The 19,517-nt window shown below is 55.0% G+C and overlaps 1 protein-coding gene across 1 annotated transcript; it reads left to right on the top strand.

The window, feature by feature from the left end:
* Positions 1-3,199: 3,199 nt before the first annotated feature.
* Positions 3,200-11,147, top strand: A4GALT (alpha 1,4-galactosyltransferase (P blood group)). Its single transcript, XM_049627590.1, has 2 exons — positions 3,200-7,545; positions 9,157-11,147. Exon 2 carries the CDS (start codon positions 9,203-9,205, stop codon positions 10,262-10,264), a length of 1,062 nt encoding a protein of 353 aa, XP_049483547.1. The 5' UTR covers positions 3,200-7,545; positions 9,157-9,202; the 3' UTR covers positions 10,265-11,147.
* Positions 11,148-19,517: the final 8,370 nt, after the last annotated feature.

Here is a 19,517-nt window from a genome sequence, read left to right as displayed (position 1 = left end):
TTGGATTCAGCTTGGTAATATTTTGTTGGCAATTTTTGCATCTATGTTCATCAGAAATATTGGCCTATAGTTTTCTTTTTTTTTTTTTTGTAGTATCTTTATCTGATTTTGATATCAGGGTAAGGCTGGCCTCATAAAATGAATTTGGAAACTTTCCTCCCTCTTCTATTTTTTGGAATAGTTAACTATTTAAAGAATAGGTATGAACTCTTTCTTAAACCTTTGGTAGACTTTGCCTGTGAAGCCATCCAGTCCTGGACTTTTGTTTGTTGGGTTTTTGTTTTTTATTTATTTATTTATTTTTATTACTGATTCAGTTTCATTGCTGGTAATCAGTCTTTTCAGATTTTGCATTTCTTCCTGATTCAGTTTTGGAAGGTTATATGTTTCTAGGAATGTATCCATTTCTTCCAGGTTGTCCAATTTGTTGGTAGGTCATTTTCCATAGTATTTTCGTATAATCCTTTGTGTTTCTGTGGTGTTGGTTGCTATTTCTTCTCTTTCATTTCCGGTTTTGTTTATTTGAGTCCTCTCTCTTTTTCTCAATGAATCCAGCTAAAGGTTTGTCAGTTTTGTTTTCAATTTTAGCGAATGCTTCATCAACTCTTGAGAACAAAGTGTGTTGCCTATTATGAAGATAGAGTTTGATACAGTGTAGAACCTCACTGATCATTTATTTACATCTTCTGAATTCTTATTTATATTTATTTCTTGGGTTAAGAGTGGTGACTTAAGGGGTGCCTGGGTAGCTCTGTTGGTTAAGCGTTCGACTTCGGCTCAGGTCATGATCTCACACTTCATGGGTTCGAGCCCCGTGTCGGGCTCTGTGCTGACAGCTCGGAGCCTACAACCTGCTTCGGATTCTGTATCTCCCTCTCTCTCTGCCTCTCCCCCACTCCTGCTCTGTCTCTGTCTCTCTCTCAAAATTAAATAAACATTTAAAACATTTTTAAAAAAGAGTGGGGAATTAAAATCTCTTATTAGTGTGTTTCAATCTATTTATCGTAGCATTCTGTAATTTCTAATTCCTGAAAATTGCTGCAGTATTATTTGGTATGTTGTGAATTATACCTTTTAGCATTATTATTGGCCCTTCTTTGGCTCACTTACTGATGGTTGCTTGAATTCTCAGTCTGATATTAAGATTACAGCCCCAGCTTTCTTTTTGTTTATACTTGTTTTTATATTTTTGCTCTTTCTTTTGCTTTTAACCATTCTAAATTATTTTGATGTATATCTCTTAAATACAGGATAGAGTTGGGTTTTGTTTGGGATCTAAATAAAAAAATCTTTCTCTTAGTAAAGGTAAGCAAGGCAAGCCTGTTTATATATATTGATGCTACAGGTGTCTGGTGTTCTTTCCATCATGTTGTGTATGTATGTATATGTCTTTGCACATGTGGGAGGGCTATATTCTTTATTCTTTCACTGTGTTTAAAAAAATCCCTCTGATATTTGGGAAAGCTTGTATTTTTGTTCTAGTGGATACATTTATATTGACACCCTTATATAAAATACTCTTAGTTTCTTTTTTCTTTAGAGAGTCTCTGTTGTTTCTCTTCTATGAACAACAATAAACTTAACGGGTTTCCCTTTCTCTTGTGGCTGCCCCATTTCAGCTGATACTGTACTGAGTGATTAAGGCATATCTTCTGTCAGTTCTAAAGCCTCAGAGGGGTCTTTAAAGTCCTTTAAAGTACCTTTAAAGTCCAGAGATTTGGGGGCACCTGGGTGGCTCAGTTGGTTGAACGTCCGACTTCGGCTCAGTCACGATCTCACGGTTCGTGGGTTCGAGCCCCGCATCGGGCTCTGTGGAGACACGCTCAATGTCTGGAGCCTGCTTCCGATTCTGTGTCTCGCTCTCTCTCTCTGCCCCTCCCCTGTTCGTGTTCTGTCTCTGTCTCTCGAAAACAAAATAAAACATTTTTTAAAAAAATTAAAGTCCAGAGATTTCACTATTACACGTCTCGGGATTCACGGTTCCGGGTCACCGCTGTCTAACGCACGGTGTGCCTTTCCATCTATGGGATCAAGTCTCCCCCTATTTCAGGTAAGTTCTCCTGAATTATAATCGCAAATATTTCTTCTAGCCATTGGTGTCATTTTCTTCCTCAGGAGCCCTGGCCGCACGTTTGTTGGCTCCCCTCTGCTGCCTGTTCCACCTCGTGTCTTCAGTTCTAACATCTCCTTGATGATTTCTGTTGGATTTTCTTGACTTCATCTCCCTTTCCTGTTTGGATCTCTTTCGATACTTTGTATGGAGCCCGTGCTCCCGTGTGTCTCTGGCCGTTTGGTTTTCATTTCCGAAGTGTTTTTGTATCGCCTTCTAATTCTTTCCTGAGGTCTGTCAGTCCTCACACATCATCCTCTTCTCTTGCTGTCACTTTGCCTAATCGTTTCTTCTCCAGCTCTTGTACCTTCTGCTTTTTGGTCTGCCTTCATGGCTAGAATTACTTTTTATTTTTTTTATTTTTTTTTATTTAAAAAAAAATTTTTTTTTTTAACGTTTATTTATTTTTGAGACAGAGAGAGACAGAGCATGAACGGGGGAGAGAGGGAGACACAGAATCGGAAGCAGGCTCCAGGCTCTGAGCTGTCAGCACAGGGCCCGACGCGGGGCTTGAACTCACAGACCGCGAGATCATGACCTGAGCCGAAGTCGGACGCTTAACCGACTGAGCCACCCAGGCGCCCCTAGAATTACTTTTTAAAATTGTTGTTGTTCTCATTGTTTTAAATTCATGCTGTAATTTTGTATTAGAATTTTTATTTGTTTTGTGGTGATTTTTTTTTAAAAAATGTGTATTTATTTTTCGAGAGAGAGCAAGCTGGGGAGGGGCAGAGAGAGAGAGAGAGAGAGAGAGAGAGAGGGAGAGAGAAATCCCAAGCAGGCTCCGCTCTGTCAGCACCACCCGGATGCCACATGTTTTGTGATTTTTTTTTAAGTTTATTTATTTTTGAGAGAGAGAGAGAGAAAGCACGAGCAGGGAAGGGGCAGAGAGAGAGGGAGAGAGGGAATCCCAAGCAGGCTCCACGGTCAGTGCAGAGGCCGACACGGGGCTCGATCTCACCAACCGTGAGTTCATGAGCTGAGCCAGATCATCATCAACTGACTGAGCCACCCAGGTGCCCCATGTGGTGATATTTTCACAGTGAATGTTCTTAACTGTAGTGAATTTTCTTAACTATAGTGAATTTCTTTTTAAAGTTTATTTATTTTTGAGAAAGAGAGAGACAGAGTGCTAGTGGGGGAGGGGCAGAGAGAGAGGGAGACACAGAATCCGAAGCAGACTTCAGGCTCCCAGCTGTCAGCCCAGAGCCTGATGCAGGGCTCGAACTCACAAACTGTGAGACTGTGACCTGAGCTGAAGTCGGCCGCTTAACTGACTGAGCCACCGAGGCGCCCCCAACTATAGTGAATGTTTAAACCATAGTGAATAGTTTCTCTACATAGGAGAACATTAGTGTTCCTTCCCCTTTTCATTCTTGTAGCTTCCTTATATGGACACTGTGTTTATTCCTTTAACCATTGTTTTTTATATTCAAATCGGTTGAATTTTCCTGGATCAGCATTTAACAGGAGGTTTTGGTAGAAATTGGGAGACAGGCCAGGCAAGTTCTCTAAGTTTCTCTGTTGAAAGACTCCCTCCTCTGCTTTTATGGAAATGGATTGTTCTTTAAAATACAACCCTTCTCAGGACCCAGTGCTGTTTTGCCTCACAGAACGCAACCGGGTTCAAGGGGACACCTGCCTCCATCCTCGAACTCTCCTGGTTCATCCAGGCTACATCTCTCTTCTGACTTACTCGTCTTCCTTTTAGAAGTGGCGATCTCTACGATCTTCCACTTCCGGGCCCCCCCACCCCCCCGTTCCTCCCCACCTCACCGCTGTATCTGCTGGACTCAGGTCCAGCTTTGCGAGTTAGAGTTTATGGGTTTTTCACGCCCCGGGTTTTGCTAAAGCTGTAAGTTGTGGCTTATTTTCTCTTTCCTGTGTTGCTCTGTATGACATCAGCAGGGGGGGAAAGATCCAGAACCAAGAATCTGCCTTATTCCTATTGGAAAAAGAAGTCTCTACCTCCCTACCTCCCTGGCTTTAGAACATCTTATAGGCTCTGGAGGAGGAACACTTTATAACCTCCATTCTGAAAAAGTGCAGGATGTACCAGTTTCAAACACAGCGGGATCCAGATGTAAAGATGATGTCATCGTGCCTCTCTCTCTCCGTCTCTTGGCTCTGTTGCCTCTGGGCCGGCTTCAGCCTCAGCCAGGCTCTCCCCTCCGGCTCGGGCCTCATCTTAGAGACCCCACTGGAAAGCTCCTGACTCTGCTTGGCCCGCACTGGGTTACAGGCCCTGCCCCCAGCTACTCACTGTGGCTGGAGAACGTGACATTAGGCAGATCTGAACGTGTGCCGCCCCCAAGAGCTAGAGAGTGGGGTCTGTGGGGCAGAGGTGGTCCCTCAAAGGCAATCAGGATACTTTTATCAGCAGAGGGGGGACGGATGCTGGGCAGGCAAAGCCTGCCACGCCATGTCCACTGGGACTCCCCAGTGCTGTCCTGCCACGCAGAGAGGCCCCCCCAGGCACATTCTCCACGGAGCTGCCGTTTCAGGGATGTTCCAGGCAGTGTGTGACCTGAGAGGGGCTCTGAGTCTCCAGGACAGAGAGACACAGAAAGGAGGTGTCGTGGCCTCAGAGAAGATTGTCGTGTCCTAACCCTGCAACACGTGAATGTGACCTCCTTTGGGAAAAGGGTCTTTGCAGGCGTTACTAAGTTAAGGATCTCGAGTTAAGGAAATGATCCCGTGTTAGTGAGGTGGGCCATAAGTACAATGACAAGTGTCCTTACAAGAGACAGAGGGGAAGACCGCGTGAAGACAGAGGCAGAGATTGGAGGAAGCGGCCACAAGCCCAGGAATGCCTGGAGCCACCAGAAACTGGGAGAAGCAAGGAACGGTTCTCCCCCGGAGAACGAGAAGGGGCGTGGTCCCGCTGACACCTTGGATTTGGACCTCCACTCTGCAGAGCTGTGAGAAGATCCGTGTCTGCGTTCAGCCTCAGAGCTGTGGTCATCAGTTTCCGCAGCCACAGGAAGCCGATACAGGATGCTGATCAGAGTCTCGCACATCTCCTTGGTTTTGTGGTTTGAGACTTCTGCTGGGCTGTCAGCCTCCTGCAGCAGCTCGAGGAAGGCCCGGGGAGGGGACGTTTCTTGCAGAGGGGTAGGAAGAGCTCCCTAAGGGTGTCAGTTCCACTCTCTGCTGCTGCGAGACCCTGGCCAAATCCCTTACCGTCTCTGGGCCTCTGTGTCCCCCTTGGGATATCAGACTCTCCAAGGGCCTAGCTCTGGAACCCCAGGAACAGTGAGCACCTTTCCTGGTAGTAAGTCGTTCAGGAAGTGTGGACTGTGACCATCGCCGCGACCCTGTTCTGTCTGGGTCATGGTCAGCCAGCACTGGGCTGAGCTGGGCTGGACCTGGGAGCCGAGGGAAGGGCAGAGGGAGATGCCCCTACTGTGGGCCGTGAATGAATGACAATCTTCAGGTAGTGGGGCCATTCCAAGGCCCTGGGCTGGTCCCTGATGCTGATGCTCCTGACGTGGGGCCCTGAAAACTAATGCAAGGGCCAAGCCCACAGGGAGCGGTCAGGCCTTTGGCCCTTTGGCCTGCCGGCTGTGTGCTTCTCGCCCTCACGACCTGCCTGAGATGGATCATGGGGGGCTGGGAGGGTCCCTGAGGATGGGGAGCCACAGAAGAGCTCAGGGCAGGGAAGTGGCCACAGTTCACCAGCTAACTGGAAATCTCTCCCCGGTGCAGGGCCGAAAGCGGTAGGCAGGGAGGCAGGAGGAGGAGCAGTGTGCCAGGCTCCACTGAGAAGGGTCAGGACTTGAGCCACAGCTGTGAGGCCCATGCAGGGGGGCCAGGAGCATGCTTCGGGCCTGAGGTCACACGGGTATTTGGCTGTGGCCAACTTGGCCCCGCGCGTCGTTTCTATTCCTGGGTCTTGGGCTCTATCACCAAATACGGTGTTGCTCGGGGCCGGTAGTGTCCCCTGCGGTCGGCGCGGGCTCAGGTGGCAAATCCTATCTCCCCAACAGGCCCAGACCCCACCCCACCCCACAGAAGGCCCAGATCACCCCAACGCCTCGGGACCCCCGAGCAGCCAGGACCTTGCTCGATCCAACTGTCTGTCCCCTGCTCGGTGTGGTTCACACTGGGTTAAAAATACTCAAGACCAAAATAGCCTCTCCTCGCAGGCGAAAACCAGGGCGGGGGAACACAAGGTTCTTGATGTATATTGGCCCCACCACTCCTGACCCAGCCGCCGACCCCCAGGTCCCTCACACAGGCGCTCAACTGCTTTATTCGGTCACATGCTGATTTGCTGGCTCGCTGACTTATTCACTCATTCACTCATTCGTTCATTCACTCGCTGATCATTCACTGATCTGCTCCTTCACTCACTCGCTCCCACCTTCATTCACCCACCCGCTGAGTCACTCCCTCCCTTGGTATTTGTTCACTACCTTCCAAGAGTCATCTCTTCTAGATGCTGAACAAAAGGCAAAAAATACCTGTCCTCGTGGGGTTATGCTCCAAATAAGTAACCCAAACAAACGAGTACCAAATGTCCAGGATGCTCGATTAGGTGCCGCGAGCTCCACAGGGGACTATGGAAGGGCTGGGGAGGCATGATTTTTGAGGACGAGAGGGAGGTGAGGGAACGAGCCAGGTAAACACTATGGGAAGAGCATTCCAAGCCGAGGGAACAGCAAGTGTGCAGGCCCTGAGATGGCAGCACGGGGGTGGGCGGTGGGGTTGAGAAGGAGTGAGGAGGCCAGGCGTGGCTGGGGTAGGGCAAGTGGGGTGTGAGGTCAGGGACGGGGGCACCTGGGCGACCGGGGCCTCCCACATCACTGAGGGTCTGAACAGAGGAATGACGTGACCTGGCTTGTGTTTTTGAAGTGTCCCTCTGGCTGCCAGGGGAGTGAGTCAGTGAGCGAGCGGGTCCACGAGAGGATGAATCAGGTTGTGTGTCCCTACTATGCGCCAAGGACTGAGCTGGGCTCTGGGGAGGGCAGGTGTGCAGGCACCCTTGGCGGTATGGAGGCCCATCTGGCTAAGGCCCCTCCATCAGTGTGACCTCTCCAGAAGCCACCTTCCCTGGCCCCGCTGGGCCCTTTGCTCCATTTCAACTGTGACTAGTGCATTTCCAGATGGTCCCCCCACACGCTGAGAGCTCCCCCAGGGCAGAGCCGCACCCAGCTCTCCCTTTCTCCCAAGTACATTCCCTGTGGGGCCGAGACAGTCAACAAATCAATGAACATCCCCCCTGTGCGGCTGGGGGCTGACTCCGTGAGCCCGCCACCCCCCTCACTCTGTGTCTCGCTGTGTCTTACAGATGGATTTGTGGACGCGGAGAGCTTGTGGAAGGGCCGTGTTCCTGTTGGCAGAGAAGGTTGGCTGCTGAGCCAGGGCGTGTCTCCAGGAGGGCTGCCCGGCGGCCCAGATCCCCACCTCGCCGCCATGGGCCGCCCAGGCTGGTCAGTTACCAGCCAGTGACGTCATCGCGGTTCCCGGCCCTCCACCAGGAGGGCCGGCCGGTTGCTCGGTCTCGCTCTCAGGCCAGGAGATCCGTCTGTCCTGGGGAAGGGGTGACTCCAGCTCCCCTTAGCCTGCGGGCCGCACCCAGTCCCCCCGCCCCTCTGTGTCCAAGTTTCCTGGCCGCTGAAGGAGAAATGATACAACCACCCCTGGGGTTACTGAGAGCCAGAGGGGGTGTGCGTGGGGCACCAAGAATTTAGAAGGCACTGAGTACACGGCGGCCAGGGTCCTGCGAATAGCGAGAACAGCCCCGGCGAATGTGCACGGAGTCCTCAAAGTGCCAGGCACGCTCCCACGTCCCCTCCGTCGGTTCTCTCCCGGGCGGGATGGTGCAGGGGTGAGAGAGTGCACTCTGGAGCCAGATGGCCTGGCTTCCAACCCCTGCCCTGCCACTTGCCTACCGTGGGACTGTATGTGAGCTTATCAGACTTCTCAGTGCCTCGGTTTCTTCACCTGTAAGATGGGGGCGATGATCGCCTCTGCAAAGGGTGGTTGTGAGGGTTTAAGAAGCTGACTATGTGTGAAGTGCTGAGCAGGTCACCTGGCACGTGTGTGGTGACGGCCAACCCTTTAGTGGGTTCCAGTGTTCCCGTCCTGAAGGTGGCAAATCTGAGCTGAGCGCATTGCCCCAGGTCTTAGCTGGTTCAGGTACACGTCAGGTCCCGTGCCTCCCAGATGCTCCTATAGTCCTACCCTTGGGGACAGAGCCCAAGCCTATTTTGTTCCCCCAGCCACCTGCTGGGCCCTCAGGATGTTCTTAGCTGCTGGCCAAGTGGACATCACCAGGAGAGGGTGAGGGTCCAAGGGCAATAGTCCTGGGCAAGGTTACCGGCTACGGCACAACCTCCCCGCCCCTGTCCCTCCAGACTTGCGTCTGTAAGTTGCACAGCCCAGGGCAGGGGCTGGGGAAGCCAGGTGCCCAGGAGACCCCACTGCGTCTGAGACAAGGGCTTTAGGACCCAGCACGCATCCCCATGTGTCTGGAGCCCACCCGTCCCGCAAGCTTGCCAGCCAGCCCCTTAGCAGCCAGCGCCCAGGCCGCCTGAGCCCCAGGCTTCTCTGCAGAAAGTCCCCGAGGCTGCTTGGCCGTCTGCCTCCTCGGCCCAGTTCCAGCCGGTCTGTGGAGCTGAATGGGGCTGAGGGGTAAAGCGCTAGGCTTCGAATCACAGGCTGCCAGCGGCCCGAGGGGGACCGGCCTCACCCGGCAAAGGGGCCTGTGTGCCGCTTGCAGGAGCATCACCTCTGACAACCCTCGTGGCTGCCGGAACCCCGGCCTGGGCCCGCGATGGCCACGTGTCGTAGATAGCACTGGCTGCGTCCTTGGGAAGCTCGCAGGTGTGTCACAGAGAGCGAAAGGGACTCTGCCCAGACCTCGGCCCCGTGGCCTGCTTTTCCAGCTTTCCCAGGTGAGGAAGGAGATGGGACTCTGCGGCCAGCGGGCCCCCAGGGCTTCGGAAGCCAGCATCGGCCGTGGCCGGTGTCTGTGGGAAGCGCTTTCTCGGGCTTAGGGAGGTGGCAGCCTGCCCTGATGTGCCGCTCGTCTCTTGCAGACCAGCCAGTTCCCGCTGGAGGCTCCTGGTGTCATCTGGGAAGAACATGTCCAGGCCACCTGACTGCCTGCTGCGGCTGCTCCGGGGAGCCCCGAGGCAGCGGGTCTGCACCCTGTTTATCATCAGCTTCAAGTTCACGTTTTTCGTCTCCGTCATGATCTACTGGCACATCGCGGGAGAGCCCGGCGGCCAGAGGGAGTTCTCTAACCTGCCTGCCGACGTCCCCTGCCCCCGGCTGGTGCCCCCTACGCCGATCTCCAGCACCCCGCCTCCGGGCAACATCTTCTTCCTGGAGACCTCAGACCGGACCAGCCCCAACTTCCTATTCATGTGCTCCGTGGAGTCGGCGGCCAGGGCTCACCCCGAGTCCCGGGTGGTGGTCCTGATGAAGGGGCTGCCCGGCGGGAACGCCTCCCTGCCCCGGCACCTGGGGCTCTCGCTTCTGGGCTGCTTCCCCAACGTCCACGTGCTCCCGCTGGACCTGGAAGAGCTGTTCCGGGACACGCCGCTGGCGGCCTGGTACGCGGCCAGGCGACGCCGGTGGGAGCCTTACCTGCTGCCCGTGCTCTCCGACGCCTCCAGGATCGCGCTCATGTGGAAGTTCGGGGGCATCTACCTGGACACGGACTTCATCGTCCTCAAGAGCCTGCGGAATCTGACCAACACGCTGGGCACTCAGTCCCGCTACGTCCTCAACGGGGCCTTCCTGGCCTTCGAGCGCCACCACGAGTTCATGGCGCTGTGCATGCGAGACTTCGTGGCCCACTACAACGGCTGGATCTGGGGCCACCAGGGCCCGCAGCTGCTCACGCGGGTCTTCAAGAAGTGGTGCTCCGTCCGCAGCCTGGGTGACAGCCACGCCTGCCGCGGGGTCACCGCCCTGCCCTGTGAGGCCTTCTACCCCATCCCCTGGCAGCACTGGAAGAAGTACTTCGAGGACATCAGCCCCCAGGAGCTGCGCCGGCTGCTCAACGCCACCTACGCCGTCCACGTGTGGAACAGGAAGAGCCAGGGCACCCGCTTCAAGGCCACGTCCAGGGCACTGCTGGCCCAGCTCCATGCCCGCTACTGCCCCACGACACACGAGGCCATGAAGATGTACTTGTGAGGGCCCTGCCGGGCCCCCCCCCAACCCTGCGCCCCACCCGGGCGTCCTGATGGAGAGGGGCACCCGGTCACCTTTCCCCGGGGGAGGCGAGACGGGGCGGGGGGTGGTGGTGGTGCGGCCTGGGAGAGGGAGGCCCGAGTTGCTGCAGGCCAGGATTTGGGGCAGGCTGGGGGGAGGGCGGGGAACTGTTGGCCCAGGAGGTGTTCTTGGAGGCCATGCTGTAGGCCCCTGGATACACTCCCTTCAGTGTGAGGCTGGTGGGACACCCCCAGGCCAGTGTGCTATCTCAGGGTGGAGGCAGCCGGTCCCCGGGGGCGGGGACGGGTAGCGGCAGCCAGAATCAGCTGGAGTGAGCCGGGTGAACATCTGGGTCATCTGGACGGCACACCAGAGCCGTCGTGAACATCAAATCGTCTTCCAGGGCATCACAGGGAAGCCAGGCTGGTGGGGGCTGAGGTGCCCACCACGGGGGCGTGGAAAAACCCAAGAAAAGGGGATAGGAAGGAGAGGGAGCTCCTGAGGAGCAGGGGGAGGCAGCCTGTAGGAGAGCCGGGGGTGCAAACCCAGCCTCGTGAACCCAGGTAGGTGCCTGGCTCTTTTCTGCCTTTGGTTTCTTTCTCAGCAGCACTGAGACATGCAGAGCTGGCCTGGGGAGCCCTTTGGGGGAGGCCTGCCTGCCCACCCCATTCTTTCTTCTTTCCAGAGTTGTTGCAAGGGTGAGATGTGCCAGCTGGCCACTCCAGGGCATGGGGGCGTGGAGTTCTTTTGGCTCAGGAAAAGCATTTTAAGGAAAACACCCCCCCCCACCCACGATCAACACATGATAATAATAAATATAATAAAAGTGATGCTCTGACACCAAGTGCTTGGTGGTCGATGAAACGAACCCGCTCACACAGCCCACATTAGCCCCATCCTGCAGATGGGGAAGCATCTGGGGCTGGAGGGGGTTGGTGACAAGCTTGAGGTCACTCAGCCTGCCCAGAGAGCAGAGTCTAGGGACCCAGCAGCCAATAAGCTGACAGCCCGGGGGTGGGGTTGGCATGGGAAGCCTGTGTTCCTACCCTTCACCCCCCCCCCCCCGTGCATAACCTAAATGAGGCCAAATGAGATGCCCCCAAGAGCCCATTACCAGAGTAGGGCCATGCTGCCCCCGGCCTGTGGGGTCCCTCCTGCCTCACCTTGGATGCCTGGCCAAGATCCCGGGAGAGACCAGAGGTGCCCTGCTGGCAGCCCCAGGGCTGGGCCAGAGGAAAATGCTCTCTGCCAGGTGAGGCCCCAGCTGGTTGGTGTTGAGGAAGCCGTCTCTGAGAGCTGGGCATTCCGGTCGGCCTGGAGAAGCACTCCCCCTGCAGGGCCACAATGCTGCCAGGGACTCAGGCTCGGCAGGCTGCACCCTGGCAGCCAAGGGGCAGGTGTTTAGAGACCCCTGGGTTCTGCCTGCAGACCCTCTCGGGCAGCCTTATTAAGAAGTGAGCTCCCTGGCTCCAGGGGTCCTCAAGAACAGGAGATATTTTGGTGAAAACAATGGATTCTATGTAAGTAATTTCTCCAACCACAACATCATTCACCTATCTTTTAATTTTTTTTTTTTTTAGAACGAGCAGGTTTTACTTCAATAATGGAAATTCTGTAACTGTATATACTTAGGCAGGTAAGGTGCCCTCCTAGGATCAAGCATCGGTTAATCAGCCTTTTAGCCGTCGTGTGCGAACGCCTACTGGGTACCAGCACGCAGAGGTGAACAGACGACGTCACTTGCTCACCCTCAGCGCCTCTGTGGTTCCCTGTTTATGGAACGAAGCCTAACTCGGGCCCAGCATCACTGATCGCTGGTCCTGCCTCCCTCTGCAGCCTTCACCGTGGCCCTCCACTCCAGCCAAACTGCATATGCTTGACTCCCCTCCCCCTCTATTGGCCACTCTGTGCCTGTATTGCCCTTCCCATCCATCTTCACCAACAGACTCCTCATGTTCCTTCCCACAAGGTTGATGTCCCCTCCGGGAAGCCTTCTCTGACTGCCCTTCCTGCGGCCCCGCAGCTCCCAGGCATCTTTGACTACTATTGGATTCTTGGCCCGTCCCCAAAGATCTTGAAGGGCAGCGGCTTGTCCAAGCCTCTCAGGGCTATCGCTGGGTTTGGGCTCAGGCTCCCAGTGAGGCACATCCATGTAATTTTCGGCGGGGGTGGGCACGGGGGTGCCTCAAGAGGTTCCCAGAAGTCCATGCAGAGCTGAGGGACCAGCTCTGGATCCCCTCTCCCCGGGGAGTAAGATCGTCAGGGCCTCGGCCACCCTTGCCACCTTCTAATCCGCCAGGCCAGGCCAGAGCAGCTGAAGCCAGTTCTGCAGGAGCACAGCCTGGCCAAATGTTCACAGACCTCCTAAGAGGACCCCATTCTGGAAATGGGGCCCAGGAGGCAGCCTTGGCTTCGACTCTCCTCACATCATGCCAGGCGGGGCCAAGAACGGGAGAACTCTCAGATGCTCCTGGCGTCCTTTCTCTGAGAAAGTGGGCAGGGGAAGGCGGAGGGGGCACACAGGCGATTTTTCCTCTTCTGCATTCTTCAAAGGACCCTCCATCCATCAGCCTGACAGTTGGGGGAATGCACCTCACTGAGCCTGCCCCACGCCCAGCCTCTTAATGCGGCAGATATAAACCAGTCAGGATCCAGCTGGCCAGAAATAACAGCAGTGGCCTGGAGAAAAGAGGCCAAGAGGATGGGTGTGGGCAGGCAGAGGTAAGGGGAAAAGGCTGATTCATCCCCTGGCCGTGAGGCCGGAAGATGCCACCCTGGCCACCCAGCCTGGAGGACCCCAGCCTCCTCCACCCTCCCTGGTGCTCTGTTCTTGCATGGTTGTGACGATCAAATGGGCCAGCGCGGCGCCTGGCATGGAGTATGTTTCTATGTTACACCTCTCCCCCAAAATGCTCCCCGGGGAAACTGAGGCTTAGCACGTGGGCAGCAATATCGAGATTTGAACCCAGCCCTGGGCTGGCCTGAGGCCTGAGCTCCAAGCAGGGAGGAGGTAGACTGGGGACGCTGGAGCGGGCTCTTCCCTTTTTTTTGGAGAGGGCTCTTCCTGACCTCCCAGTGCAACACCCACAGAGCAGAGCTCCCGCCTCCCCACCCACCCCTGCGGGCTCCTCTGCCTCCACCTGATTCCCCCGCCCCTTGGTGCTTCGCTCAACCCGGTCCCAAGCTCACAGCCTTGGGCTAACCCCCCCCCCTTCTTAATAGGAGCCGGAACATTTGCTGGGCAACCGAGTTCTCCAGTTCTCGGAAAGGGGAAGGGAGGGGCGGGCTCCCATGGAAGGCTGCCCTGGGGACAGTAATCAGATCCTTGGAACCCTGCGGTTGGTTTCTGGCTGTTTGCAGATGCTTTTGTTTGGGACTTGAGGAAAATGAGGATCCAGCCCTTTACCGGGGGTCAAGAGGGGCCCAGCAGGGCCTGAGGCAGGTGTATTGTCTGTAATTTAATGAACCTTCCTGGCTGGCCAAGCCCAGGCAAGCAGGACAGTAACTTTTCCAGCAGCTCTGGGCTAGGGGAACAAGTCCCCTCGCCCCTGTATCAAAATTCGACTTCTTGTTTAAATATTAAATTGGGACGTCCTCCATCCAAGTGCCTAACAGAGGCGGAGGATGAGTAAGTTAACTAAGAAGTGTGTTCCTGGAAGTCTGGTTTCATGGTTCACTTATCCCTCAACCTCTGCTAGTCCTGACGTGGCCCAGCCCGGTGCAAGGCATGCTGGGAATTCCGCCGTGAGGTCGGGGCTTGGGACGCCCGTGGACTCAGGGGTGATCTGGGCTGTGGCGGAGGGGAACCCACTTTCCTGGCCAAGGGCCACAGCAGGGGGGAACCAAGGTGATGGGTGAGACTGAACCGGGTGGGGGGAGGTCCCCAAACAGGAAGACATTCGTCACAGCCATGGTCCACCACCCACACGAATCAGAACCCCGCCCCAATCCCCACCACCTTCCAAGGAGAGAACCAAGATCAGAGACTCAACAACTTAGGATGTCTCCATAAGGTACTCAGGAAGCTGCTGTCATGAAAAGACTCCAAAAGTGGTGTTGCTTAAACAAGGCAAGAAATTGTTCCTCTTTCACATCATGGCCCTAGGTTGAGCACTGCAAGGCCCGCGGGCCTGGATGGGGCATCCAAAAGTCTCCAGAGAGAGAGGGAGAGAGCGAGAATCCCAGGTAGGCTCCCCACTGTCGCTGCAGAGCCCTTTCCCTACCCCAATTACTAGCAAAGGGAGTAGAATGACAAAGGCTGGCTTAGACCAATTGAGATTTACACCCCCCGGGCCTGGGAAGGGTGCCCCACTTCCTTTTCAGCATTAGACCACCTGAGGGCTGAACACAATCAGGGTTCCCTTAGCAAGAAAGAAGAAGGGTCGGTGTGGGTGTGGGTAAGGAGCTTCCCTGGGAACTGGCATTTCCTGCCCACCTGCTCTGCCCCAAGCCCGGCAATAGACACTTTCCTGCACGTGATTTCATTCGCCCCACTCGACACCGGCTGCATTTCACGTGTGAGGAAATGGAGACTCAGAGAGGTTAGGCGACTTGCCTGAGGCCACACAGTCAACACCTGGAAGAGCTCAAGTTGCAGCCCAGGTCTGTCGAACTCAAGAGCCAGGCCCTTCCCACTGTGGGAGGCCCCGGCAGAAGTCCGGTGACGGAAACCTCTTAGTTCTATGACCGGCAAAATCAGATCTTAAGCAATATTCCATGCTGATGTAAATGGCGGAGTATTTTTTTTTTTTTTAACATTTATTCATTTTAGAGAGATAGAGCCCAAGTAGAGGACGGGCAGAGAGAGAAGGAATGGCAGAGTATTTTTGCAGAGACATGGGTTTTATTCTACATCAAAACTGAAGGCACATTTTAATAGTACCCTAAGGCTCCTTGCAAAATCGTTTTTTGGGGGAGGTATCTGTTTTCATTAGATGCAGTGCACAATTTTACTCTTTTTGGCCTCTCACTTGTCCATGACTTGTTGGTGTTGAGACCATTTGAGGGTTCATTAATCACAAATGAAATGAATCTGTCAGGATTCATCTCAATGGTAAATAGCAACAACAAGGTAAGAGTGGCTTAAACAGGTTAGAAGTCACTTTCTCACGGGGTGCCTGGGTGGCTCAGTCAGTTGAGCATCCCACTTTGGCTCGGGTCACGATCTCATGGGTCGTGAGTTCGGGCCCCGCATCGGGCTCTGCGCTGATGGTGCGGAGCCTGCTTGGGATTCTGTATTTTCTCTCTCTCTCAAAATAAATAAATAAACTTAAAAAAAAAAAGTTACTTTCTTCGCTTGTGAAGAAGCCCAAGGAGGGCAGCCCAGGGCTGGTCACCACAATGTCAGTGAGCCAGGTTCCCATCGGCTTGTGGGTTGCACCACCCTCAGCACACGGCTTCCACCTTTCAGTCCAAGATGGCTGCTCAAGCGCCAGCATCACGTATGCATTCCAGCCAGAAGGAATAAGGAAGGACTGAAGCAGGGCCCTCTCTGCCCCTTAGAGGGAGTCCCCCAAAGTGGCATGTGATAGTTACACCTCACATCATTTGCCAGAACTTAAGTCATAGGACAACTTAGCTGCAAAGGAGGAGTTGAACCGTGATGCCTTCCCTTTACAGCCTCAGCACCCATGGGGCTGGACGACCCTGCAGGATTGTCCCGAGTTAGGGCAAGGGGCTGGGTCTTTACAGCCCATGCTGACGAGTCACTGGATGTAGGCAGTCCCTAGAAGACATGACCTTGGGCAAGGCAGCTTTTGTAGCCCCCAAAGGGCCAAGAACCGACGACCATGTTCCAGCTGCCCTCCCAGAAGCAAGTTAAGTTCTCCATTCCAGGAGGGGAACCTGGGCAGCTCATCACAGCACCCACCCCAATACTATGAGATTCTACTCATGCGATGCTCAAAGACAGGCAAAATAATCCATGGTGTTGGAAGTCAGGATCACGGTCGCCCTGGGAGGGGGCTCGGGGCTCCGGTTACCATTTCTTGATCTGGTGCCGGCTACGTAGAAGGGTCCCGTTGTGAAAATCCGCTGTTCTTACATCTACGGATTATGTGCTTCGCTGGAATAACAGGACGGAGGCTCTGAGGGCGGAGGGAGAGGGCTGGGGAGGCTGTTATGCCGCAGCGCAGGACGACGCGGGGACCTGGGGTACGGCCTGTCCGCTGGCCTGGTGGGAGCGTGAGCAGACCAGAAACTCAGACGAGACTTGAATGTGAGCGGCCCCTGGAGATGCGGCTCGGGCTCCACGACAGCCCAGACTGAGCTCACCCAAGGCCCTGGCCAGGGATGGCTTAGAAAGGACGAGCTGGCCCCAGGCAAGAGTGTCAAATAAGGCCCCTGGAGGCCAAAGACCCGCTGGAGGGGGATGCCTACCCCTCGGGGAGTGAGTCCTGGAGAAGCAGCTGGAGGAGGTGGAGCGAGGCCAGAAGCCAGCAGAGTCCCGGAAGTGAGCCGGGGTGGGGAAGGGGGGTCAGTCCTTCTGGGGCTCAGAGAGGCCCCTGGTGCTAACAGCTGGGGCCTCTGAGCCCCCAGGCCAGTAGTTCCAGGCTCTCTCCCTCCAGGCACGGGCAGTGAGCATTTACGAAGAGGGTCGGCAGTAATCAGGGAGGCCTTGCAGGGATCCCAGGCGGAGGAGGCACTGGCAGGGCTGACGGGGACTTGGCCCCTCTTTGCCAGCCCAGCCCATGCTCTCGGAGCAGAGGATGAGCAGGGGGCCAAAGCAGTCTGGGCCAGAAGCGGCCCGGGCCGCATGGTATGGAGGACAGAGCCGGGCTGGGCTAGGACTCCAGCGTAGCCAGGAGGGGGAGGGCTAGGCTGGGCCCTGGGATTCGGGGCCTTTGGGATATTCAGCCCAAATGTTACCTTAGGAAGTCGAAAGAGTTAGCGGTGTGCAAAGCATACTTGATAAAGACCCCTTGGAAGGCTGCCTTGCAGGGTAGTGGGAAGAAATGTGTTCCATGGGCCAACAAACCTCCCGTGGGACTGAAGAAAGTCACATCCTCTCTGGGCCTCAGTTTCTTCATCTGCAAAGTGGGGACAAGGTACTAAGGAGCCCTTAAGCAGTTTCTGGCTCTAAAATCCCCAAACAGGGGCGCCCGGGTGGCTCAGTCGGTTAAGCGTTGGACTTCAGCTCAGGTCATGCTCTCACGGTTCGTGAGTTCGAGCCCCACTTTGGGTGAGCTTGAGTCCCGCTTCAGGTGAACCCCGCTTCTCTCTCTTCCTCCCTCTTTCTCTCTCCCTCTATGCCCCTTGTGGGATTCTCTCTCCCTCTCTCTCTGCCCCTCGCTCACTGTGCCCTCTCTCAAAAATAAATAAATAAATAAATAAATAAATAAAATCCCCAAATGGATGAAAAACTTCAAGGGGGCCTCAGGGGCTAGAGTTGGCATGTGGCCACAGGACCTTTGTGAGGCCTGGATGGGACAGGGGGCTCTGACCCAGCTGCCCTGGGAGTACCTGTAGCAGCACCTGGGAGGAAGTTTCTGGATACAGCCTGCAGAGCCATTATAGGGCATCCACGCCCGGAGATCTCACACCTCAAAGCCCGGAGGCAACGAAGGCCTGAGACAACGTGTCCCCAGATTGCAGGAAAGTGTCTGCCTTATGTCACCTCACCCAACTCTCTGGGGCGGGTATCACGATCGTCATTTTGCCCGGAGATGGGCACCACAGGGGGCCAGGGATTCCCAGCTGGTTCCTGCCACCCGGAACAGATCCATCTGGAGCACAGCCTGGCCCCCTGGCCCCTCTCTGCCCCCTGTCCCTCCCGGCAGTTCCCACACTCAGAACTTTCATTTCACCTGCAGGCTCTGAGAGCTTCAAGGACAAGGTCATCACACGACCCTTTGCATGGGTGCAGGATTTGACGTTTCACAAAGTGCCCCGTCTTCCTGTGAGGCAGGTGCCCTGAGAAGCCCGGGCCCAAAGTCCACAGCTGGTGGGAGGCAGAGCCAGACGTGATGAAGGTCGGTCTGATCCCAAGCCCAGGAATATGCCGCTCGGCCGTCCTCTAGGGAAACCCAAGAAGGACCCACTCATTATCGGGGTGGGGGGCGTGCAGAGAGCGTCACAGGACCACCCTCAGACCCAGCCCACTGTCCGGTCCATCCCACCAGGTAAGGCTCAGGCCTTTCTGTGCCAAGAGACCGAATCTCTGATGGGGGAATCCAGGTAGAACGACGCTTCCTCCCCTGTGGGCAGCCACTGCTCACCCCCCACCCCCGGCTCCTCTGAGAGGCCTCAGGCCCGACTCTGCATGTGCCGGAACCTGCTGCGGCATCTGGGTCCCATTAGCCTGCCGTGGGCTGGCTTGAACCTCAGCAGCCCCCGGGGGACCCCAGCCGGGCTGATGCAACTCACATCTGTCCCTACTCCCCCAGCAGCTCCCAGGGGTGAGAGCCCCCACCCCCAGAAGTCTCCCAGGACTGGACAAGGAGGAGGCAGGAAGCATGAAAGGCTTACATGGGTCTTCAAGTTGTGGTCCTGGTGTTCCTTGGCAGCTGGTCTCGGGACTCGCTCTGTGTCCGTGAATGCCTCTCCTGTCGGCCTGTGAGCTCCTCAAGGGTAGAACCATGTCTGATTTATTTTTTTTAATGTTTATTTATTTTTGAGAGAGAGAGAGAGAACAAGCAGGGAGGGGCAGAGAGAGAGAGAGGGAGACACAGAATCCGAAGCAGGTTTCAAGCTCTGAGCTGTCAGCGCAGAGCCCATTGCAGGGTTCGAACCCATGAGCTATGAGAGATCATGACCCAAGCCGAAGTCAGACGCTCAACCAACTAAGCCACCCAGGCACCCCAAACCACGTCTGATTTATCCGTGAGCCCCCAGCTTTGCCCTGCCTGGGCCCCATCACAGAAGTGTGAACTGAGTGAGAGAATGAATGAATGAATGAAGAATGAATGAACGGAAGCATGTATCTGCGAGGGTCAAGTCAGGAAAACGGAAATCTTAGCAGTTATTTTACCCATAAAAAATGTTATATTGGGGGGCACCTGGGTGGCTCAGTCGGTTGAGCACTCCACTTCGGCTCAGGTCATGATCTCCCAGTTCATGGTTTCGAGCCCCACCTTGGGCTCTGCACTGACAGCTCGGAGCCTGGAGCCTGCTTCGGATTCTGTGTCTCCCTCTCTCTCTGCCCCGCCTCCACTCGTTCTCTCTCTCTCTCTCTCTCTCTCAAAAATAAATAAACATTAAATTTTTTTTTTTATAATTTATATTGGGAATTGGCTTC

Source organism: Panthera uncia, chromosome B4 (genome assembly GCF_023721935.1).
Source record: "Panthera uncia isolate 11264 chromosome B4, Puncia_PCG_1.0, whole genome shotgun sequence".
Lineage (NCBI taxonomy): Eukaryota > Metazoa > Chordata > Mammalia > Carnivora > Felidae > Panthera > Panthera uncia.
Note: the sequence above shows the minus strand (reverse complement) of the source record. Positions and strands in the feature narration are given on the sequence as shown.

What these genes read in the sequence shown, in the direction of transcription:
- A4GALT (XM_049627590.1), top strand. Translation starts at nt 9,203, where the DNA reads ATGTCCAGGCCACCTGACTGCCTGCTGCGGCTGCTCCGGGGAGCCCCG.